At 47.0% G+C, this 27,675-nt stretch overlaps 4 protein-coding genes across 5 annotated transcripts; 2 read left to right on the forward strand and 2 right to left on the reverse strand.

The window, feature by feature from the left end:
• The first annotated feature begins 387 nt into the window (after nucleotides 1-387).
• On the forward strand, nucleotides 388-6,373 carry LOC101769145 (PH, RCC1 and FYVE domains-containing protein 1). The gene is made up of 9 exons (XM_004976542.3): nucleotides 388-889; nucleotides 1,246-1,332; nucleotides 2,105-2,194; nucleotides 2,283-2,369; nucleotides 2,466-2,660; nucleotides 3,132-5,147; nucleotides 5,233-5,379; nucleotides 5,501-5,901; nucleotides 5,992-6,373. Exons 1-9 carry the CDS (start codon nucleotides 842-844, stop codon nucleotides 6,125-6,127), a joined length of 3,207 nt encoding a protein of 1,068 aa, XP_004976599.1. The 5' UTR covers nucleotides 388-841; the 3' UTR covers nucleotides 6,128-6,373.
• A 297-nt stretch (nucleotides 6,374-6,670) lies between these two features.
• LOC101769959 (organelle RRM domain-containing protein 6, chloroplastic) lies at nucleotides 6,671-7,961 on the forward strand. 2 transcript variants are annotated; one of them, XM_004976544.3, is made up of 4 exons: nucleotides 6,671-7,003; nucleotides 7,212-7,280; nucleotides 7,376-7,482; nucleotides 7,577-7,780. In XM_004976544.3, exons 1-4 carry the CDS (start codon nucleotides 6,793-6,795, stop codon nucleotides 7,631-7,633), a joined length of 444 nt encoding a protein of 147 aa, XP_004976601.1. In that variant the 5' UTR covers nucleotides 6,671-6,792; the 3' UTR covers nucleotides 7,634-7,780. The 2 variants fall into 2 exon arrangements, with proteins under 2 accessions (XP_004976601.1, XP_022684398.1); XM_022828663.1 differs by having other exon boundaries at nucleotides 7,376-7,961.
• LOC101769551 (myb-like protein J) lies at nucleotides 7,947-10,948 on the reverse strand. The gene is made up of 6 exons (XM_004976543.4): nucleotides 10,520-10,948; nucleotides 10,217-10,345; nucleotides 9,982-10,093; nucleotides 9,813-9,874; nucleotides 9,283-9,639; nucleotides 7,947-9,019 (listed from the first exon to the last, which is right to left on the reverse strand). Exons 1-6 carry the CDS (start codon nucleotides 10,532-10,534, stop codon nucleotides 8,336-8,338), a joined length of 1,359 nt encoding a protein of 452 aa, XP_004976600.1. The 5' UTR covers nucleotides 10,535-10,948; the 3' UTR covers nucleotides 7,947-8,335.
• A 12,183-nt stretch (nucleotides 10,949-23,131) lies between these two features.
• On the reverse strand, nucleotides 23,132-26,230 carry LOC101770366 (probable protein phosphatase 2C 43). Its single transcript, XM_004976545.3, has 5 exons — nucleotides 25,949-26,230; nucleotides 25,408-25,843; nucleotides 24,393-24,757; nucleotides 23,777-24,013; nucleotides 23,132-23,653 (listed from the first exon to the last, which is right to left on the reverse strand). The coding sequence occupies exons 2-5, from the start codon at nucleotides 25,712-25,714 to the stop codon at nucleotides 23,402-23,404; spliced, it is 1,161 nt and encodes a 386-aa protein (XP_004976602.1). The 5' UTR covers nucleotides 25,715-25,843; nucleotides 25,949-26,230; the 3' UTR covers nucleotides 23,132-23,401.
• Nucleotides 26,231-27,675: the final 1,445 nt, after the last annotated feature.

Below are 27,675 nucleotides of genomic sequence, written 5' to 3' on the forward strand. Positions count from 1 at the left end.
TAATTAGTATCTAAACATTCGATGTGACACGTGCTAAAAATAAGACACGGGAAGAAAACACCCCCAAAGCCTCTGTCTCCGACTGGGTTCAACTTGGACACCATTATTGCCGTAGCCTCTACTTGCCCCACAACTCTAGAGCCTATGTAGAGCTAGAGGCGAAGGCAACATTTCCAAGAGAGAAAGAAACCCAGACGCCGACACGAGTGAAATCCAAGACTTTCAGAGGCGACGACAAGCGCCCGCAAACATTTTAAATCCCCTTCTCGCCTGCCTGCCCACGTACTGATGCCACTGTTCACCACACGCTAACCGAGAGCACACAGGTGTGTAGTGTAGCAGTCGCAGGAGTGGCATAGGGGTATGGTTGTTTGGTAGCTAGACCCAGAGGGAGAGATGGGGGCTGCGCCTGCGCGGCGCCAAGCCCGGAGGGAGAACACGGACGTCTTCCCCTTTTCCGTTGGCTCATGTGCGCGCGGGCGCGGCGCGAGCCAAGAACCCCCCAACCCCAACGGCCAGCGCCTCCAGCTCTGGGTCACTGCTCGTCTGCTCGCTCTTCAACCGAGCACAGGTGACACGGCCACCTGTGCACTTTTCCAGGTCCCTGTCCCTGGCCCCTGAAGGCCTGAACTGTTGCTGTTGCAACTTGCAGGCTTGAAGCTCTCTCCCCCCCACCCCTGCAAGAGACATCTCTCTACTTTTCCTCCTACTATCTCTCTTCCTTTTCTTTCGGTCTCTTCACTCCAGCTTTGGCTTTCGGCACGAACGAAGTAGGGTTCAAGCTGATCCAGGTGGTTCGTGGTTGCGGCGCCCATCTGGTTGTTTCCGCATTCCGCCTGTAATGGCGGGGAGCTTCGATGGGCGGACGCCAACCAGAGGCGTTGAGCAGGTGAATCATCAAAATCTCTCTCTTTTCCTATCGTCCACTTCTAGGCTCTTGGAGAGTACCTGTGATGCCCATTTCTAGCCTCTTGAGAGTACTTGTGATGCCCATTTCTTGGATTTCTTTCCCTTCTATTTTCATGAGACCACCGTTTCTTGGATTTTTCCTTGGCGCCTTAGTTATCTGCAATGAGAAGACAGATACCTCGTATTTTCTTAACTGTTGTTGGAATTTTACACCCTGCATTTTTAGGGGAATGAAATGCTCCATCCTGCGTCTACAGCTCTTCTAGTACTTGAACGGATTCCCTTTAGTTTTGGGAGGATTGGCCATCTGACTGCTCAATTCATTGCTTTATTCAGGCCATCGTTGCTCTGAAGAAGGGCGCATATCTCCTGAAGTGCGGCAAGAGAGGGAAGCCCAAATTCTGCTCCTTCAGGCTATCATCTGTGAGTAATTCTGGTGATACGCGGACACGCCCTTGCAGATCATGATTCGTTTTTTTTTCTTAATACATGATCTATATACCTGGGGGCGATAATTCTGAAGTTATAGGTACCTCATGACAATTAAAAGATTATGATGACATTCGATTTTTACCTACCCAGATCAATATTTTTTTTACTGCAGTCTATTCAGCTAGAACTATTGAACTAGATGTTTATTCCTTGTGCTCTTTGGAACTGCTGATATGCCCTGTCACAGAGAGACTGGCATAAGGTTCGAATAGGTTGGGTAGCAATTAATATATTATTCCGAACCAATTAGTTTCTGCATATTCCTTAGACTAGCAGTTCCACTTGCTGAAATGTCACAGAACTGCATTTGAAGTTACTGCCACCATTCCAAGTTGCAATTCTAGAGCAGTCACATTTAACTGTATTATCCACTAATAGCCATACAACTATTTAGATTTGTCACACGACAAATGATGTTAGCATATTGGTGATCAGAAGTGCCTGTCAAGGTTTTCACTAAGATATGATTGGGAAAAGTAGTAGCCCGATGTGTATATTTGTGACCATGTTTACATCCAAAATGACACCATTTTGGAACGGATAGTCATACAATTTGGTCCAATAGAACTACGAGGTTTTGGTCAGTCCCTGTCGGTCATATTGTATTACAATTGTATAATTGCAGCTTATCATGTTATACTTATGTTATTATACGAAAATACACCTTTCAGTCATGGGAAAATAATTTTTCTTCTCTTTTCAGGATGAGACAGCATTGATATGGTATTCAAAAGGGAGGGAAAAACGCTTGAGCTTAAGCTCTGTGTCAGCTGTGGTTCTTGGACAGAAGACTGTACGCAGTTCATTTTGTAATGAAAAAGACATGTTCTCCATTATTCATTGCATACCACAACTATTCTAAGGATTTCAGAATTTTGCAGATAAAATTTCTGCGACAGCGTTGCCCAGAGAAGGAGTCCCAGTCCTTATCACTTATTTACAAAAATGGAGAGCGATCACTTGACTTGGTATTTGCATTGCAATATTTTAAGTCAGTTTGCTTTGTAAGCTTGTACTGTCCATTTTTCCTTACTGGCACCATATCTTTTGAAAATTATGACCAGATCTGCAGCAACAAAGATCAAGCTGAATACTGGTATCTGGGCTTGAGGGCTTTATTACCAGCTCCTTGTAGCCCATGTTCGTCAATTGGTTCAAGAAGCAGCAGACAGATAGACAGTTGCACAAATACTCCTCGCAGCTATATTCAGCTTAAGAGTAGGCTACCAAGTGTGCATAGCACACCCAGGCACATACAGGTTAGTTTGAGAAGTCACATCATGGCATGTAAATGGCAGCATTGTATATAGCATGCTTTGGCATTTTTCTTTGGTACCTCGTATAGCAATGTCTGTTTTTGTTTGGGAATTGGGAAGGAGCTTCATGTGGCACACTATAGCCTATAGGGTATTTGACTGTATTTGGTTGGTCATCTGGATTTTACAGTCACAAAGCCAATCAACAAACACAATATTCTTAGGTTGTACCTTATATCAATCTAAACAAACCACACACGTATTAGCTATAACTGCAAGGGTGTTAAATGAGGTCCACATTGAAATGATTTGACTTGCCTTTGGTCCCAGCAATGAGTGTTGGTTTAACCTTGTTCATGTGTAAGGAGACATGCCTTACTGACGTGCTGTTCTGTTTCTAAACACCTAGTGCTCTTGGTTAAATTACACTCTTCGTTTTGGTCTAACTATTCCTGTACTGCATTTCATATTAAGGTATATCCATCACACAGGAGCCCCAAGAACAGACAGGGATTTTTTTCAGGGGGTAGTGTTGATTATTCAGAAGCGTTATTTTACCCAAGACAGAGAACATTATCTGACATAGATACCTACCTGGAAAAGCTTACACGCAAGATGTCAAATCCAGAAATACATGGTTTGAAAAATATTATGGTTGGTAACAAAGAAAAGGACCAGAAAATTGCCCAAACACCTAAACTGAAAACCTTTGAAGGACCCCGTGCAGCATGTAGGCTAGATTCTCTGAAGGATGTTTTTTTCTGGGGTGATGTTCTTGGAAGTACGTTAGACTGTGACGATATGTCAAAATCCCTTCCAAGGTTAGTGGAATCAACTAACATGCTTGATGTACAAAGCATTGCTTGCGGGGAAACTCATGCAGCAATAATCACTAAGCAAGGGGAGGTCTACTCCTGGGGCAATGAAAGTAGTGGTAAGATTGGACAGCAAGTTAATATAAAAGTCTCCCGACCCAAACTTGTTGAGTCTCTTTCCTCTTTACATGTGAAGGCTGTGGCATATGGATCAAAGCACACTTGTGCGGTAACAGTTTCTGGTGAACTTTTTGAATGGGGTGAAGGAGCTCATATTGGTTTGTTGAATGACTGCTATGCAAGGAACCAATGGTTTCCGCATAAATTGTTCAGTCTACTGGATGGCATATCTGTTGCGAAGATTGCTTGTGGTCCATGGCACACAGCTATTGTAACATCGTCTGGTCAGTTATACACATATGGGGATGGAACATTTGGCGTTCTTGGTCATGGAGATACACAAGGAATTTCTCGTCCAAAAGAAGTAGAGTCTTTGAAAGGCTCAAAAGTAAAATGTGTGGCATGTGGGCCATGGCACACAGCTGCCGTTGCGGAAGTAATCAGCGATTTGAAGAACAATATGCCAAGCAGCAAGCTGTTCACATGGGGTGATGGAGATCGGGGGAAGCTGGGTCATGCTGACAAAAAGATGAAGCTCGTACCAACTTGCGTTGATGCACTCGCAGACTATGATTTTATTCAGGTGTCCTGTGGGACGGCACTCACTGTTGTGCTTTCTATTACTGGTGTGGTATTTACTATTGGCAGTTCCATGCATGGCCAATTAGGAAACCCCCAAGTAGATGGTAAATCTGTTTGTGCTGTTGAAGGACTACTTAAGTCCGAGTTTGTCAGGCACATATCATCAGGTTCTTCCCACGTAGCTGTGCTAACTACAAATGGGAAAGTGTTTACGTGGGGTAAAGGCAAGGAAGGACAGCTTGGTTTAGGTGACTATGTTAATAGGAGCTCTCCAACTTTAGTAGAGGCATTGGAAGGTAGGCATGTGGAAAGTATATCTTGTGGTTACAATTACACTGCCGCAATCTGTCTGCATAAGGCAATCTCAAGAAAGGACCTCTCTGTATGCAGTGGTTGCAAGATGGCGTTTGGTTTCACTAGAAAAAAGCACAACTGTTACCATTGTGGTTCCATGTTCTGCCGTTCCTGCAGTAGTAACAAGGTGGCCAAGGCCGCCCTTGCACCAGACAAGAGCAGACGCTATCGTGTATGTGATGTGTGTTTCAGTCAGCTGCTGAAAGTTGTGGATTCTGGTAAGATAAAATCAGAATTAAAGACCAGCAAAGGTGATATGTCTAGAACTGAAATTATGAGGTCATACACACCTAAGTTATCACGTATATTCAAGGATGCAAACTTATCTGTAGAAAAAGTGGCTTTAGTTCAAGATCCCAATCAGAGAAATGAAATCCCTGCCGATTCAGTTCAAGTAAAATCTCAGAGATGGGGGCAAGTTGAGTGCCCTGCGCAATTTGTTGCTGCACAAGACAGTTTTCGGTATCAACTCATGTGTAGTAGCTCTATTTCCCAACGAATGCAGGCTCCTGCAGCGCTTAAGTGTGGCAGCTCTTTGCAACAGTCTACTGATGGTCAGAGGAAAAGGACAAACACAGAAACCTTACTCACAGAAGAAGTGAAGCAGCTTCGTTCACAGGTAATTGATAAATCACTAATAGGAAAATTATCTGCTTCTCCTTTGATAACTAAATAAGATTCTACTCTTGCTGCTGGTTAAACAGGTGACACTTCTTGCGGAGCAATACCAGCAAAAAAGTCTTCAGGTTCAATTGTACAAACAAAAACTTGATGAGACATGGCTTATTGTTAGGGATGAGGCTGCAAAATGCAAAGCTGCCAAAGACATCATAAAGGTTCTAACTGACCAGGTATGATTGTGTCACATTCCTAATTCCAGAAGTATTTGTCAATAAATTGTTTCAGTAACAAAGAAGGTGTAACACATCATTTTGCCTTGATTGGCATGTCTGCCTGTTGTAAATTATGCAGTGTAAGGCCATGTCAGAGAAACTTTTGGTTGGTCAGCAATCCGAGAACCCCAAAATCACATCTAATATTGACAGGGGACAACCATCGACAGCAGATTTGCAATATTATCGCAGCGAAAAACTTGCCACTGGGAAATTCAGTCAACACAACAACAGCCAGAATAACCAGAGCAGCAGCCGAGGAGATGAGGGACCACCTTCGAATTCTGACGTGTCGGTTGATAGATCACACAGCCATCAGAATTGTACAACATTGGACGTAAATTGTTATATCACAGAGGCGGGTGCCCCTGCTTCCCCAGTCATGTGCAATGGTGTGATTGAGCAAATCGAGCGTGGGGTGTATGTCACATTTGATTTATCACCTAGTGGGAAGAAAGACATAAGACGAGTGAGATTCAGGTGAATCCAAATCCTAGGACGCTTTACTGGTGTTTGTTACTTATGACATGTACGTTTTACATTTGCAGTAACCTATTCTTGGTTGTGCAGTCGCAAGCATTTTGGCGAGAAGGAAGCTCAGCAATGGTGGGAGGAGAACAAGAGCAAGGTGTATGCAAATTACGGCACTGAACAAATGCAGCATGAGTTAGCGGTGGCAGTCAAGAGCGTACAAATACAGGAGTAACCACCAGTAGGCGTTTATCGTTTACCAGGAAGGCACGTCACATGCAACTGATGAAATGACGTGAAGGCCAGATAACTGATTAGCATTCGCTTCTTTATGGTGGGCAGTTTAACTTACTGTAGTATGTTGATATGGATGTATAGATAGGTTCTCGAGACTGATGAGGGCCGGATTCTGTTCCTGATTCAGTTGCTGCTGATCAGTCATCCAGTTCTGATGAAGATATCGATCTGTGTTGGTTGTGAATTCCTTGTAGAAAGTCGAATTTGGGAACAGCGTGCTAAACTTTAGCACATGTCACATTGGATGTTTGATACTAATTAGAAGTATTAAATATAATCTAATTACAAAACTAATTGCACAGATGGAGTCTAATTCACGAGACGAATCTATTAAACCTAATTAGTCCATGATTTGATAATGTGGTACTACAGTAACCATTTGCTAATGATGGATTAATTAGCCTTAATAGATTCGTCTCGCGAATTAGACTCCATCTGTGCAATTAGTTTTGTAATTAGCTTATGTTTAGTCCTTCTAATTAGTATCCGAATATTCGATGTGACCCTGCTGGAGTGTAGCACCTCGTATCCACAAACACCATATGCTGTCAGGGTTTCAGTTCCGACTAAGCAAGCATCCAACCCAAAACAATCCAAGCTACAATGCCGAGCGCTCACGCCGCCTTCGCCCCCGCCCCCGCCGTCGCTGCTTCCAGAACCTTCAGCTTCACTGCCGCGCCCTCCCCCTCGCGCACGCTTCGTCCGGCCGCCGCCTCCGGTGCTGTCCGCAACCAGCATCGTCAGTCCACCGTCACTGCCTGCCTCCAGCCGCTAAGTGCCTCCCATGGCGCCGCTACCAGGCTGTACGTCCACGGTAGGCACAAAAAATCCCCCAAATCTCCCCGCGCACTCTACTGGATTTCGCAATCCGATCTCGTGAATTTAGTGCTTCGATCTCCCAAGTCCCGAGTATAAAAATTCGAACTATCCACGGCCACGAAATCGTACTTTTGCGTGTTCTTGAGCACAAATCTTAAAGCATTTGCGGCTTCATCCTGACTCATGAGAACTTCTTCGAGCAGGTCTCTCGTTCCGTACGACCGAAGAGAGCCTCCGGAATGCGTTCGAGAAATTTGGTGATCTCACGGAAGGTAATGATCTGACATCTGAGATGAGTAATGTGATGAGAAACTGCACAATTTTACTTCAGAGCGTTTCAGGTTTGGTTCGCGCGTTTGCGTTGCAGTTAACCTCGTGATGGATAGGGCAGCGAAGCGGCCGAGAGGTTTCGCGTTCGTGTCTTACGCCGACGAGGAGCAAACCAAGACCGCCATCGAAGGAATGCACGGGAAGGTAAAAAAAAATCTGTTCTGTGTATCATCTGCCGACGATTTGTCCTCCTGCAGCCCATCTACTGGCATCTGCAAATTCACTGTTTCCTCTTCAGTTCCTGGATGGCCGAGTAATCTTTGTCGAGGTTGCAAAACGAAGGCCTGGGCTGTGAGGAATCGTGGCCCGGTGCCAAGAGAAGTGTCATCCTGTTTCCTTCACGCTTGGAAGACAAAGCCGGCAAGTCTAAATTACATCATCGTGTGCGCGCAAATTCAATCAATTGCAGATTTCTGTAGCATGTCCGCACTGGTGAAGTGGTGATGCAGTTGCTCCACAGTATTATGACTTTTATAAGGCACTATACTCCAAAGTAGTATGATTTTTAAGGCAGTGTACATTGGACAATGTTGTTGATTCCAGTAAGTCCCTGACCCTGATGAGACACTGATTCAAAGTTCCTAAACTTCATATGTCAATAGAGCAACTGAAGAAACCTGAGCAACATTCCTTTGTTTAGCTGCCATGTCATTGTTGCACAAAAAGCATTCGTAATTTACATACATACGCCATACAATACGGTCGAGTCTCCTATAATGCTATAACTACATTACTTATCACTGCATCACAACCATTGACCTCTGAAAATTGCAAGCACTCAAAGAGGAAAATGGAAACATCAGTCTTGAACTATACGTGGACAAACAGGAACCATCGTTGCCTCCATTTGTGGCCGCTTCACCAGTTTCATTCTGCCTCTCATAAGCAACAGCAGAATGCCAGAATGGTTTCCTGCAAAACATCAGTACTACTGTACTGTACTAGTCATATGTATTGCATATCAGCAAAAATATCCGCGACGATGAAGACCCAAAATTTACAGGCACAGCCTTGTCATCTCTCCATCTGCCTCCTCGCCTGGCACCCATGACTGCAGCATCTTGCTTTGAGCTGCGCACTTCTTGTATGGCACAAAACCTCGAAGGTAGGCTGGAACAGTGGAATATTTTCTTGAACCTGGAACAGGTATCACTTCATCTTCATTGTTGTTTACTTGTGTAGATTCTATAGAATCTGAATTCTGAGGAGCTGTTTCAGGCACATTATTGGAGGTTGTGATCGATTCCGTCCACGATCCTTCTGCCCTAGTGAACTTGCAGTCTGCAGCTTCAGATGGTTGGTGCTGTTGCTTATCTGAGGTAACTGTTTGTGGGTTCAATACTCTGTAAGATATGCTTCCATTCCCGTAGCTGAGAAATTGGCAAGCAGAATGCACGGAGAGAACCTCCCCTTGAGGAAGATAGTACATAAGCTGCTGTGTACCGGTCAGCCACGGGCTCCATGTCTTTGCTTCTTCTGCACCATGGGAAGAGAACTTCCCAGTTCCACTAGTTGGTGTCTCAGCTGAAGTGTCCAGCTCCATGTCTGCTACATGTTGTAGGTCCCCAGTATTGGAGTTTTGCTGCTGATGCAAATTATTCACCACGACCCTCTTGCCAAATAGCCTAAGAACTGGACCTTCAGGCATTCCACATGCCGCGCCATCGGAAGTGGTGGCATCCTGAGATATATTTAAGCTGTTTGTTAGAACACAGGATTCAGATGTTACCAATCATGCGATTAGATGCTTTTCTTCACACGATACAAATTTTCAATTCCATGTTACCCAGAATTACTATAAAATGGTTCCAGGAACCACTATTGTGCTGATATATGCAGTGAAGAATTTTGGACTTCAGTTGGATACCTAACCTAATAATATTCTTAGAAATGAAAGAACATATGCTTCGCAAGGTATATTATGGCTGTAAGAATGTAGAGTACCTTTGAACGTGCTACTTGCACACCTAATTCCCCAACTGATGTGCTTGGTGTGAGGCATTTCTCCTCCATGTAAACCGAGGAAGCTGGTGATCCACTACCTTCAAGTGCCAGGATCTCGGAGCCTATCTGTGCCGTGGTTAGCACAGATTTCGGCGAGCAATTCTCCTGCTCAAACAGGGGCTGTATCTTCAACAGGGGCTTCTCGAGCTGTTTGATTGTAGAGGCATCCTTGCGGAGTGAATTACCCAGCTTGCGTGGGTACGGATGTGAAGGCTTCCTCTTTGGCCGTGGCGGAGGAATCTGAATTTGTGGTGGAGCAGCTATGCTGTTGCTGTCCCCAGAGGATTCTCGGATGACCTGCGGAGCACAATAGAAAAGGCAATCAGAAACATGGATTCGACTACACAGCATGGATAGCGTCTGCTCTCCATGATTGAGCAACTTACATCACCTTGCAAGCAACACAATCCATGGAATTTTCAGGCAGAGGGGATTTGATGGGTTTTTTTCTATGCAAAAGGCAATAAGACCTTGGAGAAGAACTTCTGAGCGTGGCTCCTGATTTGCACGGCAGTCTTGCTGCCTATGTGCTCTGCAAATTGTGCCAGATATCAGCAAGGTGAACTCTGAAGCTGTGTTAACAAAGCTTGTACTGTTGTACATGGCCATAGAGAAAGTGATAAGCGCAAAGGCACTCACCCTGGATACGACGCCAGGCACGGCCATGCTGCTGAAGGGCTTCCAAGAAGAGCTTGTGCTCGTCCTCCGTCCATTTCTCCCTCAGCTTGGATATCGTGTAAGGCTTGCGTGCCTAAACGGCAAGTGCCAAAAGTGTGACCTTGGTGAGAGGAAACATCTCTAACTTCATTAGATTTGCAATTCTGGAACTATGCAGATTGCAAGAGCAAGAGAGTTTTGAGTTGCTGCGCCGTACCTTAGGGGCTCGTGCTCCTTCCGGCAAGTCCATCGCACCGGAATTCAGAGTGTTCTTCAGGTGGTCCATGAAGTTTCCATGGCCAACACGATCAGCAGAAGGCCTCTGGTCGTTCCTCGCCTTGATTTCCTTCAGAAACAGAAGGAATTTGGGGTTTTCTCAGCACAAAAGATCAACACGCCCTTTCTTTTGGGGAGCACATGCCAGGAAAGGAATACACTTCCAAGAACATGCCCATGCTCTACTGCAAATCCACTGAAAGGATGAAGGTTGATCACAAGTAAAGAGAGTAAGATTAGTTACCTGAAAACGAGCCATCTCCGGATCTATGAACCAGCAGAACCGCCAAATCTGACAGAAACGCTCGCCGGCTCTTCACGAACAGCAGAAGGCGAGCGCGTGCACCAAGGCCAAATCACCAGCACCTGAACACCCTTCCAATATCTTGCCGCCGGGTCTCGAAGGGAGCGGAGTCAGGGGAGGGGAGGAGAAGAGAAGAGGGCGAGGAATGAAATGGAGCCGAAGGCGAGAGGGGGAGGGGGCGGAGAAAAAGGGCAGCGGCCACTGTCCAGGGCGCCACGTCGGACGGGATTTTTTCCGCCGGTGCACTTTTCCGCTCGCGCTTTTTCCTTCCGTCCCGTCCGTCGAGCCTGATGAATAATCTATCTATCCGGTCCTCCCTGGCTGCGGAGGCGGCGTGGCGGAGGACGCCCGGGCGCCGCTCGATTTCTTGTGGCCATCGCTGCTCCGCGGGTCGTTGCCTCGGCGCCAGCTGCTCGACCACCGCCGCAGCCGCCACGACGCCTCGCCTCAATTATGCTGCTGCTGCGGTGCCCCTCCTGTCTGTCTGGGCGCGAGTAAAACCATGCGCTGTCGTGGGGTTGCACGACAGGGAGGTGTTCCTATCCATCCGGCCGGGCCGGCTCGAGCCCCGTCGTCGCCCTTTGGTGCGCCCTGTGCTGGCTTTGCGGATATGTGTCGTCGCGTCGGGACGGTGGCAAGCTGTTCGATCGCTGAAAAATCTCGGCAAAAGCCGAGGCCGAACTTCCCCAGATTTTCTGCAGCTTCTGGCGTGCTCTTCAAATATCATCAGTACTTGTACTTCAGTAGACAGTAGGTTGCTAACAGTATCAGATCCCTAATCTGCCGAAAATGAGCTAACAGTGTCTCGGAGCTTGACTTTGCGCTCCTGCTGATTTTTTTTTGAAAAATATCTCCTGCTGAAATATCTCGAGAAATATCTTGGGGCCTTTGGATTTCCTGGATATTTGTTGGTGCTTTCCTGCGACGAAACGTGACTTGCTTGCCTTCTAAAACTGGGTCGCCCCGCCCGCCAGGACTGTCCCGTCCCTGCTCATCCGTCGTCGGATGGATAGGAGAAAAAAAGCGCAGGGGTCCTGGCGCCGTCGCCGGGCCCGCCGTCGCTGCGCTTTTTGACACGTCAAAGCCACAACCAAACAAAGTCCAAACACCGTTCCTGTCGCCTCGACGCCCGACACCTGGCTCCGTTACTAGATAAGCACGACGGGGAAGCCATTTCGTCTCGCTTGCTGCCGAGTGCCGAGGGTAAACACCGTTGTTGTTGTCTCCACCACTCCTCTCCACTGAGCACAGCTGCACAGGAAAAAGGGTTTTTTTTTTTGGAGATGTGACTTGCGAGGGCCTACCTGTCAGGTACATGGTTCGGTAGTTGGCGCTGTCATGTCCTTGAGGGCCATGGCAAGCTAAATACACTGACTGAAGACGAAGGCAAAGAGGGTGTGCTGATGTTGCAGAAACAATTGAAGGGTGCTGGACGTGCTACCGTTCGTGTTATCATCGGACGAGCGTCAGACTTGGTGGCGAGGGTGTTGTGCGTGATTTCTGAGCTGGCGCTTATTCGGTGGGAAAGGTTGTTGTGAGGTGGGCCCAAGGCCGTGTAAAACCTGAGTATAAAGTTGTAAGCATCACGTGATTAGGGAATCAATGATGGAAAGGAGAAATCACAATTCTACTCTGCTAGCTGTCATTCTTCTTTCCTATCTCGACTCCCTCTTCTTCGTATCACTACTTGTCTCTTCCAGTTCTTCTTATTTCTGGAATGTTTCTGGTGTTTGAGTGATCTCCGTTACGGTCCAGCATGGTAAGACCGTAACAATTGGTATTAGAGCCCTCTCGCCACAAATTCCGCCGAAATTTTTTCTTGGTGAGCGCTGGCGCCGCCGAGGAAACCAACAAAGCTGCAGACTCAAATGGCCGCCACGATTGAAGATTTGGCGAAGCGGTTTGAGAGTTTTGAGCTCATGATGCAGCAATCATTAGATAAGATCAGTGGTCTTGAAGCCAAGCAATCGACGACCGACACATCATTGAGTGCGTTGTTGAACAAGACGGAGGAGACTTCTACTCGGCTGCATCGTCTCGAAGCCGTACCTCCCCCACCTCCTCCGCCACCTCTGCGTCCTCTACAGCCACCGTCGTCGAGTTGGGGTGCTTCTATTGATCTCAATGTTGCTCCGCCGTATCCGGAGCGGCCCGACGGGCACCGTCGTGACACCTTCCACCGGGACGTGGGCGGGGGGATCCTTGGATCCTGCCCGCTGCGCCCGGTCACGGGTACGTTCCCTGATTCGACCTCGTTTCCTTTCGAGAGTTCACCAGGAACTCGTGAGTTTGGGGCCAAATCACCTCCTCTGCCCAAACTCGAGTTTCCTCGGTTTGATGGGGATAACCCAAGGCTATGGCGTGACCGCTGTGATATGTTTTTCGAGGTGTATCCGGTGAGTCCCCAGTTGAAGACAAGGTTTGCGGCTCTAAATTTCAAGGGCACGGCCGCGGCATGGCTTCAAACGTTGGAGCGCCGAGGTCGCATTGTTGATTGGGAGGTTTTCTGTGAGGCGGTGTTTGATCGCTTTGACAGAAATCAGTATCAGGCTCAGCTAAGGCGATTGGATGTTTTGCGTCAGACCGGATCTGTGGCTGAGTACCTTGAGAAGTTTGAGGAGTTATCTCACGGCGTTTTACTGTACAACAGTGCTTATGATGATACTTATTTTGTGACTCGGTTCATGGGTGGTCTGAAGGAGGAGATACGCGTGCCAATTTCTTTGCATAGGCCCAGTAATGTGATGGACGCGTCAGCGTTGGCTTTTGTTCAGGAGGAGGTTTTGGCCTCACAAGTGAGCCGGTCTATAACCAAAGAGAACCATAAGGCAGTGTCTAAGTCCAATTTTCCAGTGGATAAGTTCAAGCATACAGGAGCTGAGAAGGGGTTTGTCCCAAAACTTAAGTCTGAAAAAGGGGAATCTGAGGACAGAGTTCAGTCCCTGCTGCAATTCCGGAAGAAAAATGGCCTCTGCTTTAAATGTGGAGAAAAGTGGGGCCGTAATCATAAGTGTCCAGCTCAGGTTGCTATTCATGTCATAGAAGAGTTGTGGGATGCTTTGGAGCAACCTTTGATGGAGGAGCTTGATTCTATTGATAGTGAGGGGGAAAGCACTGATGTGGTAATGACTATTGGGGATTCTGCTTCTCCAAACACTATCAAGAGGAAAACTATGAGGTTACATGGGTTGGTGGCAAATCAGGAAATTCTAATTTTGGTGGATTCTGGAAGTGTGGGGTCCTTTGTAAGTGATAAGTTAGCTGCACAGTTGCAGTACCCTTTGCAATCATGTGCTCCTTCTCACTTTGTCACTGCAGATGGTAGTCCTATGGTTTGTCAACAAAGAATTCCAAATCTGCAATGGGCCTCTCAGAAACACACTTTTGTTACTAATGTTGGTATTTTGCCCTTGCAAAGCTTCGACATGATATTGGGGCAAGACTGGTTGGAGGAATGCAGTCCTATGTGGGTTCATTGGCAAAAGAAAATCATGAAATTTACTTATCAAGGGAAACGCATTACCTTGAAGGGGCTAACTAATGAGGTGGTTAAGTGCTTTCCAATCAGTGCAAGAAAACTAAAAGGGTTGCTTAGAAGGAAAGTAGTCACACATGGTGTCCTAATGTTACATCAAGTTTCGAAGACACAATTGAACACTGAACTACAGTCCCTTCAATCAGTTTCTGTTGTTGACCAGTATGCAGATCACCCTGAAGTGCAGCAGTTACTTTCAGAGTATCAGCATCTGTTTAAAGAGCCTACGACCTTGCCTCCTTCTCGTCCATTTGATCATCATATTGCATTAATTCCTGGTGCTCAACCAGTGAATGTTAGGCCCTATCGCTATGCACCGACTCAAAAATCAGAGATTGAAAAACAGTTAACTGAAATGCTTCAGAATGGTGTCATTCGACCCAGTAATAGCCCTTATGCTTCTCCTGTCCTATTGGTCAGAAAAAAAGATGGTTCATGGAGGTTTTGTGTTGATTATCGCCATCTTAATGCTATCTCAGTAAAAAACAAGCATCCCTTACCAGTGGTTGATGAATTGTTGGACGAATTGGCTGGTGCTAGATGGTTTTCTAAATTGGATTTTCGATCTGGATATCATCAGATTCGGATTGTGAAAGGAGATGAGCATAAAACTGCATTTAAGACCCATAGTGGATTATATGAATTTTTGGTGATGCCTTTTGGTCTTACTAATGCCCCAGCCACATTTCAAAGCACCATGAACCAGATTTTTGGTCCTCTCATGAGGCAGGGTGTATTGGTTTTTATGGATGATATTTTGGTTTATACTACTACTTATGAGCAACATTTGGTCTTACTTAAGCAAGTGTTGGACATCATTCAGCAGCATCAGTTTTATATCAAGCTGTCAAAGTGCTCTTTTGCACAGCAAACTATTGAGTATTTGGGACACTGCATTTCTGGTGAGGGGGTGGCAACTGAGCCTTCTAAAATTTCTGCTGTTCAACACTGGCCTACTCCTACGAATTTGAAAGAGTTAAGAGGATTCTTGGGGTTGACAGGGTATTACAGGAAGTTTATTAAGCACTACAGTATGATCAGTAAACCATTAACTGGCTTGTTGAAAAAAGGTTCCCAGTTTTTGTGGACACCCATTGTTGAGGAAGCTTTTCAGTTGTTAAAAAAGGCTCTGGTTCATGCCCCAGTTTTGGCAATACCTGATTTTCAGCAACCATTTGTGTTGGAAACTGATGCTAGTGATCTGGGTTTGGGAGCAGTTTTAATGCAGCATGATCATCCTGTAGCTTATTTGAGTAAGGCCTTAAGTCCATCGAATCAGGGTCTTTCTACTTATGAAAAAGAATGCTTGGCTATTCTAATGGCTGTGGACAAATGGAGGTCTTACTTGCAGGGTCAAGAATTCACTATTAAGACTGATCACAAGAGTTTGCTGTACTTAAATGAGCAAAGGATTCACACTAAAATTCAACACAAGGCCTTGTTGAAATTAATGGATCTGCAGTTTAAAATTGTATATAAGAAAGGAGTTTCTAATGCTGCAGCTGATGCTCTTTCAAGGTGTCCAGTGCAGGATACTATCTTAGCTATTTCTTCTTGCACTCCAGTTTGGGTTGAAAGGCTGCTGGCTGGTTATGCTGATGATCCTACTGCTCAGCAATTGTTAACTACATTGGCTGTCTCTGGGCAAAATACTACAGACTATCAGCTGGTAGATGGTCTCATCAGACATAAGGGACGAGTTTGGGTTGGTAATAATGAGTTGGCCCAACAACACATCCTGCAAGCCTTACACAGTAGTGGCATTGGGGGACATTCTGGGTTTCATGCTACATACCATAGGATTAAGCAGTTATTTTCTTGGCCTAAGATGAAACAAACAATTCGGGCTTATATTCAGCAGTGTTCTATTTGCCAACAGGCCAAGGTTGAGCATGTCAAAACTCCAGGTTTGTTACAACCATTGCCAGTGCCCAATGCTCCATGGGCTATTGTTTGTATGGATTTTATTGAGGGCTTGCCATCTTCAAATAGAATGAATGCCATTTTGGTAGTTATTGATAAATTCTCCAAATATGCTCACTTTCTGCCACTGTCTCATCCCTTTACTGCCTTACAAGTGGCTCAAGTCTATATGGACAACATTTACAAGCTTCATGGGTTGCCTGAAGCCATCATTACAGATAGGGATAAAATTTTTACTAGCAATGTTTGGCAGGAGTTGTTCAAGTTGTCGGATACTCAATTATTGATGAGCTCATCTTACCATCCGCAAACTGATGGTCAAACTGAGCGCTTAAATCAGTGTTTGGAAGCTTTCCTTCGTTGTTCTGTTCACTCTTGTCCACAACGATGGAGCAAATGGTTGCCACTAGCGGAATTCTGGTACAATACCTCGTTTCATTCAGCTTTGGGTCATTCTCCATTTGAGGTGTTGTATGGCCATCCCCCAAGGCACTTTGGTATTTCTCCACTGTCTAGTACTAGCGTTCCTGATTTGGAGATCTGGTTGACAGAAAGGAACATGTTGAATGGTTTGATTCAGCAACAGTTGTTGCGAGCTCAGCAGCGTATGAAGTCTCAGGCCGATAAACATCGCTCTGAGCGAGAATTTCAGGTTGGAGATATGGTTTATTTGAAACTTCAGCCGTATATTCAAACCTCAGTAGCCTCTCGGTCTAATCAAAAACTTGCATTCAAGTTTTATGGGCCCTTTCAAGTCTTGCAACGGGTGGGTCAAGTGGCGTATAAATTGGATCTTCCAGCTGAATCTCGTATTCATCCAGTGATTCATGTTTCCCAGCTTAAGAAACATATTTCTGCTGCAGTTTCAGTCAGTCAAGATTTGCCCAATGTTGTCGAGGAAGCTACTGTTCCAGTTGTTCCTGTAGCTTTGCTGGATCATCGTATTGTTTCCAAAGGTTCCTCACCTGTCTCTCAGTTGTTGGTTCAGTGGTCAGCTTTGCCATCGGACCTGGCTACTTGGGAGGAAGTTCATGACATATCTCGTCGATTTCCTGATGCACCAGCTTGGGGGCAAGCTGGTTTTCGTGGAGGGGGCAGTGTCATGTCCTTGAGGGCCATGGCAAGCTAAATACACTGACTGAAGACGAAGGCAAAGAGGGTGTGCTGATGTTGCAGAAACAATTGAAGGGTGCTGGACGTGCTACCGTTCGTGTTATCATCGGACGAGCGTCAGACTTGGTGGCGAGGGTGTTGTGCGTGATTTCTGAGCTGGCGCTTATTCGGTGGGAAAGGTTGTTGTGAGGTGGGCCCAAGGCCGTGTAAAACCTGAGTATAAAGTTGTAAGCATCACGTGATTAGGGAATCAATGATGGAAAGGAGAAATCACAATTCTACTCTGCTAGCTGTCATTCTTCTTTCCTATCTCGACTCCCTCTTCTTCGTATCACTACTTGTCTCTTCCAGTTCTTCTTATTTCTGGAATGTTTCTGGTGTTTGAGTGATCTCCGTTACGGTCCAGCATGGTAAGACCGTAACAGGCGCTTGGGTTCCTTGGAGAGGCATCGAGGCAACAAGGCATTGGTGTGCCATCCGTCCGGGTCAATCCAGGCGTTACCCGTTGGTGTCGCGGCGTCGCCGTTGCCTTGGCTTCCATGGCTTTTTGCCATTGGTAGTACCACATGCTCCTGGCGGCATCGCATGAGTTAGATGAGATCTCGCGGAAAAACTGGACCAGAACATTGACTGAGACCTGAATTTATGTTACCAGCAGCAGTCCAGTACATTACGTGTTTAGAAACCGACGTATAATCAATCACATGGCTATCCACTTTGATCCGGCACGCACGAATATGGAGAGCCAAACCACAATCTTATGACACTGTACCCCCGTTTTAACCATAATTGAACCGATCGACTCTACCAAATTCAAAAATATGGATGCTCCCTTTTGTTAGGGCAATTCTTTTGACCCTTTTTGTTAGGGCGCCTTTTAACCCATAATATTTTGGGTGTCTTGGCTACTTTTATATTTAGCGCATGTTTGTTTCCACCCTCTTAAAACCTTACCTCCTAAAAAGTGACTAAAAATTACCTAAAGTGCCAAACACTTCTCCTAAAAAGTGACTAAAATCTTTTAGGAGGTCCAAATATTTTAGGCCCTCACCTCCTCCTAAAACCGACTAAAATCGGTTCTGGACCGCTCCTACCCCGCACACATCCCCACCGCACGCCAGATCCCGCCTTACCCTCTCTCTCCCGCCCGACTCCCGCCGCCGCCGCCCATCCCTCGCCGTGAAGCCCGCGGCGAGCGGCACGCAGGGCGCCGCGGCCACCGCGTCCCGCGCCTCGGCGGCCAGCAGCCGCACGTAGGGCCGCCGCGGCCGCCCAACTCCCGCCGCTACCCAGCACCCTCAACACACCCACGCACACAGGCACAAGCCGGCAACGCATGGGCGGCCGTGGCCTTGGCTGACGGATGGGGAGCGGTGCCAGGAGTCCGGCACGGCGAGGGAGAGCGGTCGGTGATGGGCGCAGGAGCACTGGGGCTTCACCACGACCCCGTTTTGGCTGCTTGTTGGGGACGAGGAGGCCGGGGAGGTGGTGTTCGGCGGCGGCGCCCGAGCTTGGGCCGGCGGCAATGGCGGCCGCGGGATGTGACATTCCCGGCGCCAGGAGCTACGACGGCGGACAAGGAGTGGTCGAGGGGGAAGAGGAGGGGGTCAGGAAGCCGTGGGAGGTGGGGATTTGAAGATGGTGGAGCGGAGGCCGGGGATTTGGCCGGCGGACGGGCTCTGCTCAGCTCGAGGAACGCCGTGGAGGGGAACAGGGGTAGCGGGTTGGTGGGGGAGAGGTGCATCTTGATCATTTTACCACTTCATTCATTGCCTTTAGTCACTTTTAGGAGATGCAACCAAACATACTTTAGGAGATGCCTAAAAACTGCCTAAAATTTTTAGAAGCTAAAACTTTAGGAGGGTGGAAACAAACAGGCCCTACAATGCCTACACACGCATGCTTGTTTAGTTGTTTAGCATCACAACGTCACGAAGAGTATACAAGGAAATAGTCGGCCTCTAAACTACTTCTGTGATGTATCATCTATTCTTTTTTTTTTGAAACTATGTATCATCTATTCTTAGTAATTGCAGTTTACGACCGGACAGTTGGAGCGCACGCCACTCATCCGACGCAGCGCACGCATTGGCAGCTCCAATAATTCAAGAAAAACTGTGCCGTCTTTAGGTTTCGGATGGAGACTGATGACGCTTCACCAATCATGCATTGGTTGGATGAAGCTGCTCCGGCGGTTATCCCGTGCTCTTTCTTTGCCTTATTAGGACAACGTTGATGGCGTCATCGTCAGCACGGCAATATAATTTTCCTCTGAGCAAGAACGAACTGATCTGGAACCTGGCTTTGAAAGGAAGTTAAGGAAAGAAAAGGTTAACCAATCTGGCAAGCTCATCTCACCTTATTTTGCAACGTACGCCAGCCCATGGATGGAACCCGCACTGAGATGCTGTTGGCTTAGGGCCTGCAAACACACTAGTAGTTGGGAAGAAACAACGCTAGCTTTACTGCTTTACCTTGGTGGCTGCTGATAAAGCTCGGAGGAGCACCCATCAACCATCATGCCATCATCAGCGTGTGCATGCACTAGGTTTTTGTTTGGTGTTCTTGGCAAATTGGACTCGATGCATCTGCTGACCGGCAAGAAAAAGTGCTTCTGGCCAAACGTTTGCTGAAGTCAGTAGTCAATACAATGCTTTACCCGAGGGCCGAGGTTTGAGCAAAACAGTAGCATAAAAGCCCATCGATTATGGAGTTGGAACGAACTTCATCGTAGGCTGGATGGAACAGAGCGCCACATATGCTGGACGAGTTCAAGTTCACTGTGGGCTGGGCCGTGCAAAAAATCGTCGTCGTCGTACATGCATGCATGTTAACTCATCCCCCAGCCCAGGTTAGGCCTGCTTTTGCTTATTCAGTGGGCCGACGGTCCGTCCTACAGATCTCAAATTTTCCATGGCGGTCCAGTGCACAAATTGAACATGTTTTCATCGATGATTCAAATCCTCGCATCCCACCCCAACCCGTACCGCCGCCCGCCTCGACTTGAAAGAAACTGGAGAGAAGCCGGGGAAGACTTCAACTCTCCGAGCGTCCCAGACTGGTGCCCCAAACCAAATGCTGCACCAATTGAATCAGCATCACATGGCTACTTGGATGGCAGTTGACCCGGGCTGCAAGGTCGATAGGAGCCCACGACGAACTCGGACGCCTCAGCAGCACCCATGCCTTTCCAGTCACAAACCAAATCGTCATGCCAAGAGCTCCCGTAGCGCAACCAAGAAAGTAGAAACACCGAGAGACCACGGAGACCATGAGCCAGGACGGTTCACTGCTACAAAAACAATTTGCAGAGGAGTTCCGTTTTTTTAGAAGCGGACGAAATTACCACCTGCACCTAAAAAATTTCGCCCACCCCTAAAAAAAGTGGGACTAATGTAGCTTCCGACCCATCCCTGAAAAAGCATTTGCAGGGGTGACCAGCCCTGCAAATGGCACATATTTTTAAGGGCGGGTGATGGGGTGATCCGCCCTTCACTATTTTCAGAGGCGATGGCATCACCCGCTCACGAAAATGATTTTCAGGGCGAGTGATGACATGACCCGTCCTGAGAATGGTCCCGTGAAAATAAATTCATAACTTTTTCATATGACCACGGATGGAGCCAAACTTTATATAAAAATTGTATAGCTCGACGAGGCCTAAAACTTTAGTTAATTTTTTTTTATTTGAGATTTTTTATTACTCCAAAATGTCATTCTAAGTTATCTAGTTTTGAAATCTAACTTTTTTAATTTCAAATGACTTTGGCTATACATAAGCTCTACATCAAACTTATAGAGCTCGAGGAGATCTAAAATTTTGAAGTTAACAAGTTTTCAATTTAAGATTGTTTAATACTTCAAAATATCATTATAAGTTTTCTAATTTCGAAATCTAAAACTTTTGAATTTTTTCAAATGACTTCAGCTATACGGAAGCTCTATATCAAACTTGTAGAGCTCAATGACACCAAAAACTTTTGAAGTTTTGACGAGCTTTCAATTTGAGATTGTATAATATTTCAAAATGTATAAGTATATGTGAATGTATGGGTATATGTGTGACTACATGTGAATGGGTTTTAATGGATGTATTTTTTTCAATATAAATTTTTTCATATCATCTCGGATGAATAAAACTTTATATCAAAATTGTAGAGGTCGACAAGACATAAAACTTTGTAGTTGACAACTTTTGTATTTGAAATCATTTAATAGCTAAAAATACATTTTAGAATAAAAATAAAAATTAAGAAATAATTGTAGGGGCGGGTGATGGCGCCACCCGCACCTAGAAATAATTTCTAGGGACGGGTAATGGTGTCACCCGCCCTGGAAATCATTTCTAGGTGCAGTGAGCATGACCCGCCCCTAGAAACGGTTCTACGCAAAAAAAATCATAGCTTTTTCATACGACCTCAGATGAAGATAAACTTTATATCAAACTCGACAAGATCTAAAATTTTGTAGTTGACAACTTTTTTATTTAAATTATTCAATAGTTCAAAAATATGTTATAAGTTCGCTAAAGAAAAACAATATGCCACATCATCGATCTGCACCATCCAAACCAAGCACTACTTTGGCCAACGTTCCTTCGGATACCCTCTCTACCTTATCTCCCTCAGTCTCTGTTTCCTCTCACTTCTCTTCTCTGTTTCCTATCTCGGTGGCTTCAAGCAACAGCAGTCGGTACCCTGCAGCCTTAGGGGCACGCGTCAGACAGCGCTCGGGGCCTGCGGTAGTGCACGGTGTAGGTACTGACTTCTCCTGTTACTCTGTTTTGTGCAGACAGCAAATGAGGCAGAGCATAGGATTACACATCAGCGGTGTGCTAGCTGCATGCATAGGTAGCTGCATTGCTTCATCTCTAAACGTTAACTTGAATGCGTGCATGCTTTGCTTGCAGAGAGCCATGGCAAGGAGCTTGGAAGGAGCCAGTCGTATTCGTAGGGTGTGGCATGCGGCAGCCAACACATGGGGCTCACGGTGGGCGGCGCGGCACACGGGCGCCCGCGGTGGTTGGGGCAGCGCATGGTGCTCACGGCGCGGCGGCTGGGTCACAGGGCTCGCGGTAGCCGATGCAGCGCACGATTTTTTTCCTTTTTGGTTTTTTTTTAATCTATTATCAGGGTGGCTGAAAACAGTTGCAGGGGTGTCACCCGCCTCTAAAGATACTGTTTCCAAGGACGGGTGATGGGTGATGGTGTCACCCGCTTCTGAAACGGTTACCCGCTCCTCCAAACAGTTATTTGTAACTGCGAAAGCTAAGAGCGAGTAGCGCGCCTACCCTTGCAAATGAAGTTTCAACCATCCATGGAAACCAGCACATGAGCCACCTCCCCGACATCCACCTCGCCGACGTCCCCGCTGCCGGCTCGGCCCCGCCGCGGCGCTGCCACGCCTGCGGCGTCGACTGCATGCGGTCGCCGTGCGGGTACGCCCTGCACCCGTACGTCGCGACCCCAAATCGCCCGTGATTCGCTGATCTGGTGCAGATTTGATTTTCGTACGATATCCTGGAGATCGCTCGATTCGGTGTCATGAGAGAACTGGCCGAAACGGCCTAGAGCAACCAGCAGGTCCAGCACGACTGCATGACGTTGCTGGTCTCGGTCTAAAACCGTAAAGGCACAATCATTTCGCAAAGGTTCTAAGCTGATCCCATATCTTGGTATGCCCGTATCGGTGTTACACCGTCAGCAGCAAACAAACAAAAAGAGCTGGTACCACTCATCTCCATCAGCGTAGCACAGCCAGGATACGAAACTCCTGTCACCAAATTAAGTGCTTACCAACGGGGCAACCAGCAAAAGGGCGGTAACCATCAACCACCTGATGAGAAGTGCTAGGAAATCCGAAGAGTAGTGGACGCTAGGATTCACCTCAGTGACAAATCAACCTACTAGCAAGTAGCAAGAACATACATCCTGGTAAGGTTTCACCTCCCATGTAAAAATTCATCAAGTGCCAACTTCAGCTGATCAAAATCTCATGAAAATAGTTGGCAATAGCATATATCTCTGCTGATCTGCATCTTATTCTTGAGGACGGGAAAGGGAAATGAGAAATAGTGTAGCCAGACATCGGCGCATCGCCAGAATGAAACGCGATTCCGATATGGCCAAATGTTGAATATATGCAGAGTGGTAGCACTATGCACGAACAGAATAATGAAACTACAAAATACCGGTCTGAAACTAATATTACATCAAAACGACAGGCATTTAAGACAAACAAGGTTTACCGTGTCAGGTAATGTCATTCAACCCTGAAAAGCTGGAGGGACCTCCAGCATCAACAAAACCACGAACCGATAGTTCAGGAACAGAGGCAGGGCCCTCCTGCCGCAGCTCGTGATCGATGAAGACGACTACCACCGTGATGTCGTCGTGGAAGTAGCGCCGGACTCCTTTATCGAGCTTCTTAATATCACCGTACCTCATTTCCCTCTTCCTTGCAGCTTCTTTTAGAGCTGCTTGTACTAATCTCCTTGCAATACCCTGCAGAAAAAAGGGAAACACATTTAAGCATTGCCACAAAAAGAGTAATATATATCAGCAAAAGAACAATATAAAAAGATTTGCAAGTTCAAGCCCAAAAGGAGAGAGAGAAGAAAGACATACTTCTCGTGGACTATTGTGGACAATTTCGACAGCTTGCTGGTTTGAGATGTGCTCCCATAATCCATCTGACGCAAAGATCAAAAACCGGTCTTGTGAACTAAGAACTCTCGAACAGATAGATGGCTCTGATGTGAGAACAGGCCGACGAAGAGGTTCAGAGAGGTGGAAACGAGCTGTGGACGGATCAAGAGCGAATTCTCGCTTCTTCAAGTATGCATCACCTATAGACCTTGAAACCTATGAGAATAGATCAGAAAGAAATAAAATAAAATGTAACCTTGAAACCTAAGAGAGTGGATCAGAAAAAAAATAAAATGTGATCAGAAAGAGAGAAAATGTTCGAACAAGTTTTCAGAAAAATAATTGAGACTCAGATGGTATAACACAGGAGTACTACTGAACAAATGCTACAATTCTCAACATATTGATCACATTTTGGTTGTCACTTTTAGCAATCATGTTTACTGGTCTCCAATTAAATGTACCCAAAGTATAACATTAGCTCTTTCCAGTCACTACAATAACAGGGTTAAAACTCACTTTGATTTCACTAATTTATCCAGCATACCTGCAAGCATCATTAGTACAACACTTGTCACAATAAGATGCTGCCTACCTGTATAATGCCTTTGATGCGCCAAACACCATTCTTAAGAACAACAATTTGCGAATCGTCAGGATGAAGAGACTGAAGCTCCTGCCTAATCTCTTCCATGCCAGCATTGTGGTCTCTTGTTAACTGCTCAGCAACAATCTTGTTTGGTCCGTTCGAACAGCCAACGACTGCCCGAGAATCACCAAGATTAGCCAGATAGAGTGTCCCTCTCCATATAATACCAACCAGACAGCAGGATCCAATAGTAGTCATAGCAGGCTTTATCAAATGTGTCCTGCGCACAAGCGACATGAAGCCTTCCTCTGTAGCAGAAAAGGCGTTTCGAACAACATCCTCAGACATTGTTCCATGTTCTTGTGCAAGACCTGTAAGTTAATAGCATGTTAAGAATATTTTCTTCCAACTCAAAACAGAACAAGTGGGTTGTCTGAAACGTACTTGACAGTAATAGCAACAGCAAGTGGGTTATGTATGATGTGGTAATCTCTGAACTAAACAATTACTGTTTGACACTAGTAAACTCACAGCCATGACATAAGCATGTAGTTGAACAGATAAACGGGAACACTTTAATTTATATTCCGACCTGATCAATACTCTAAACAACCAGGATAGTACAAGGCCCCAGTCCGCAATCACCATGACACACCGAATGAAAGAATAGTTAGAGACCTAGAGCCCATTTCTTTACCCAATTAAATCCATGATACAACGCTAGATGTGCAAAGCAAGTCACTAAGACATGATCCGTGGATAAAATGGTCATTCCACTATTGGCACCTACAACAAGATTCTTTAAAATAAATAAATACAGTTTATCAATGAGATTATTGCACATGCAGCTCTGAAAAAATAACAAAGGCATCAATCTAGCCAACCCCCAACAATTCAACGCTAATATTCCAAGACTATCAAAATCGAACCAAACTACCGATCTGAAAGCCAGTGGGCAGCATTTCACGGAGCCCAAGAGAGTAAAACCGGTCGGATTCATGTGGAGAGGGGGGCGACGTACGGACGATGTGCGCGGAAAGGTGGTTGGAGATGAAGCGGGACGCCTCGGCGCCCCCGTGGCCGTCGTAGACGCCGACGAAGGTGGCGGCGGCGCCCGTCTCGACCTGGCTGTGGTCCTCCAGCACGTCGTTCGCCTGCACGACGGCGAAGGAGAACTCGCCCGCCGCGTGCCGCGCGAGGTCCCGCGACCACAGCAGGTCGTCGGCACCGGCGCCGGCGTCGCCGTCTTCCTCATCCTTCCTCGTAAGCCCGTACCTCCGGACCCGGTCCCAGCACGCGGACGCAATCCTCTCCAGCCACGGCCACATCCTTCATCTCCCTCCTGGACTCGCCCCTGAAATTCCTCCTCACCTCGCTCCCCGCCCAACAACTCGACAGTTGCGCTTAAAGGAGGCGATTGCCTTGCCTACTGCACACCAACCATCGCCCAATTCCACCTGAAAAGCAGCGAAGGATGAGACCATTAGCTCCATAGTACAACAATGCGGAGGAAATAGCTAGGTGCCTAGTTAGATGCCACAAATTGTCTCCTCTTCTCGCACCTCAGTCAACAAGCGCAATCTGCACGGGAGAAACGGCGGCGAAGTCACAGGAGCAGAACCCCAAGAGGCGCGGCCTCGCAGGGAGCACTGCCGGATTCCGGGGGCATACCAAACCAAACCCGCCGGAGATCTGTGTCTGTGATAAGACGCCTTCGGGACCGGTGGTGGTCGGATTTCGGATCGCGACCCGCGAGGCCGGAGCCGGAGGGAGGGAGGGAACGGGGAGCTCTCGAAGCGGCAGAAGGGAAGGGAAGGGGAAGCGAAGCGAGGCGGCGCTCGTACGCTCCGCTGAGTGTGCATTAGTGGGTGCCCGTACCGATTTTATTATACAAGCGTTAGCGGAAACCACCCTGGGTTTGCAGGTAATTTGCGAACAAGACAAGCTTATGATCTATTTGAAAAAAGTGCAAAAAGGGCGATGGAAAAAAGCAAGAAAAGCGCGGCCCCTGATCGCGATTGGCTCAGGTGTCTTTGACCTCGCTTATCTTTTCTTTTTTTCCCCTTTTATTTTGGTTGAAACGAGCCTTTCGCCAGCTCTGAAATGCAACGCCAAAGGTCTTATCACAATTCACAGACTGAGGTCTCAGTCTCTCTGGGGACAAAAAACACGACCCTTTTTATCCTATACGGAAAATCCTTTCTGGGATCGCCGAAGGAAGGGTCAGGTGATTCACTCCTGCACAGCTGCAGGCAGCGTAAAGCAATCGATTACAGCTCCAAAAGGCTCCGGAGAAGAAAAAGCTCGGCATGACAGTTGACAGAAACACTGAGCTAGCCGACCCAACCGTCCCACTCTCTCGGAGCCAGAGGTGCAAAAGAGAGCAAAGGTGTTCTGGAAAATGCAGCTGCAGGCATCACTTCATCAGCAGCAGCAGATAAACAAGAGTATTTATATATATGTGTATATATTCAGACCAAGAACGAACCGTGGTGTTGCATTACAATTTACACGGGTGGTGCGTCACGATAAGCGCGTAGGGGATGGATAGCATATCCTCGCTTTACAGATGAAAAAGCGCATGCAGGGGGGAAAAAAGGTTGAAAGATGAGTCAAACAGTTCGCGTCACTGGGAACCTGTGACACGATGCGCCCCGCTCCCGGGCTTTCTCGCTGGTGATCGTATGCCGGCCAGAGATCACCCGTCGCGTCGCCTTTAACGAATGGCTGGCTCGCCGATGTTTACATCGACCATACTGTATGTGGTGAGGACCGATGAGCTGAGCTGCTTTGGTTCTCGGCCACTAACCTGAATTTCATGTTGGAAATGTGATCTCTGATACCGATCACTTGAAGGCAGCAGGCCGGGGCGTCGAGGGCTCGCCGTGGCGACTTCATCGGAATTCAGATCAGAGCACGGACCAATTTGGCCATTGGCTGCTGCGAACGATCGGTTAGGTCAACAGCACACCCTGCTGTCAGGTGTCAGCCACCCAGCTTGACTTGTTCCGGTCCCCAGATTGGTGGAGGGCCGTGCAGGCGAGCGAGCCGTGCCCCGCGACCTCTTTTAGGTGAGGGCCGCTCGCCTTTTCCCTGTCCATCGACTGACGGGGACGACGGAGAGCTGCGCGCACCCACTCATGCGGAGGAGAAAACCTGATAAGGGTGGAGCTCGGAATCGATGCTCCGGCTCTTCAGATAAGTGCGGTCAGGGATGTGTGAGTCCGTGGAAGTTACTGCTGCTGGGCAGTGGGGTTCGAAAGTGGAAAGGCATCGAGAGCCGAGTGGA

This window comes from Setaria italica, chromosome VII (assembly GCF_000263155.2).
Source record: "Setaria italica strain Yugu1 chromosome VII, Setaria_italica_v2.0, whole genome shotgun sequence".
In the NCBI taxonomy this organism is placed as follows: Eukaryota; Viridiplantae; Streptophyta; class Magnoliopsida; order Poales; family Poaceae; genus Setaria; species Setaria italica.

Coding starts and splice junctions, on each gene's coding strand:
- LOC101769145 (XM_004976542.3), top strand. CDS start 842: ATGGCGGGGAGCTTCGATGGGCGGACGCCAACCAGAGGCGTTGAGCAG. Junction 1,333..2,104: donor GCTCCTTCAGGCTATCATCT/GTGAGTAATTCT, acceptor TTCTCTTTTCAG/GATGAGACAGCATTGATATG. Junction 5,148..5,232: donor TGAAGCAGCTTCGTTCACAG/GTAATTGATAAA, acceptor CTGGTTAAACAG/GTGACACTTCTTGCGGAGCA.
- LOC101769959 (XM_022828663.1), top strand. CDS start 6,793: ATGCCGAGCGCTCACGCCGCCTTCGCCCCCGCCCCCGCCGTCGCTGCT. Junction 7,004..7,211: donor TACCAGGCTGTACGTCCACG/GTAGGCACAAAA, acceptor TTCTTCGAGCAG/GTCTCTCGTTCCGTACGACC. Junction 7,281..7,375: donor ATTTGGTGATCTCACGGAAG/GTAATGATCTGA, acceptor TTTGCGTTGCAG/TTAACCTCGTGATGGATAGG.
- LOC101769551 (XM_004976543.4), bottom strand. Junction 10,094..10,216: donor AAGGAGCACGAGCCCCTAAG/GTACGGCGCAGC, acceptor CTTGCCGTTTAG/GCACGCAAGCCTTACACGAT. Junction 9,020..9,282: donor TGCAAGTAGCACGTTCAAAG/GTACTCTACATT, acceptor AATATATCTCAG/GATGCCACCACTTCCGATGG.
- LOC101770366 (XM_004976545.3), bottom strand. CDS start 25,714: ATGTGGCCGTGGCTGGAGAGGATTGCGTCCGCGTGCTGGGACCGGGTC. Junction 24,014..24,392: donor GCATCAAAGGCATTATACAG/GTAGGCAGCATC, acceptor CTATTCTCATAG/GTTTCAAGGTCTATAGGTGA. Junction 23,654..23,776: donor TCCACAATAGTCCACGAGAA/GTATGTCTTTCT, acceptor TTTTTTCTGCAG/GGTATTGCAAGGAGATTAGT.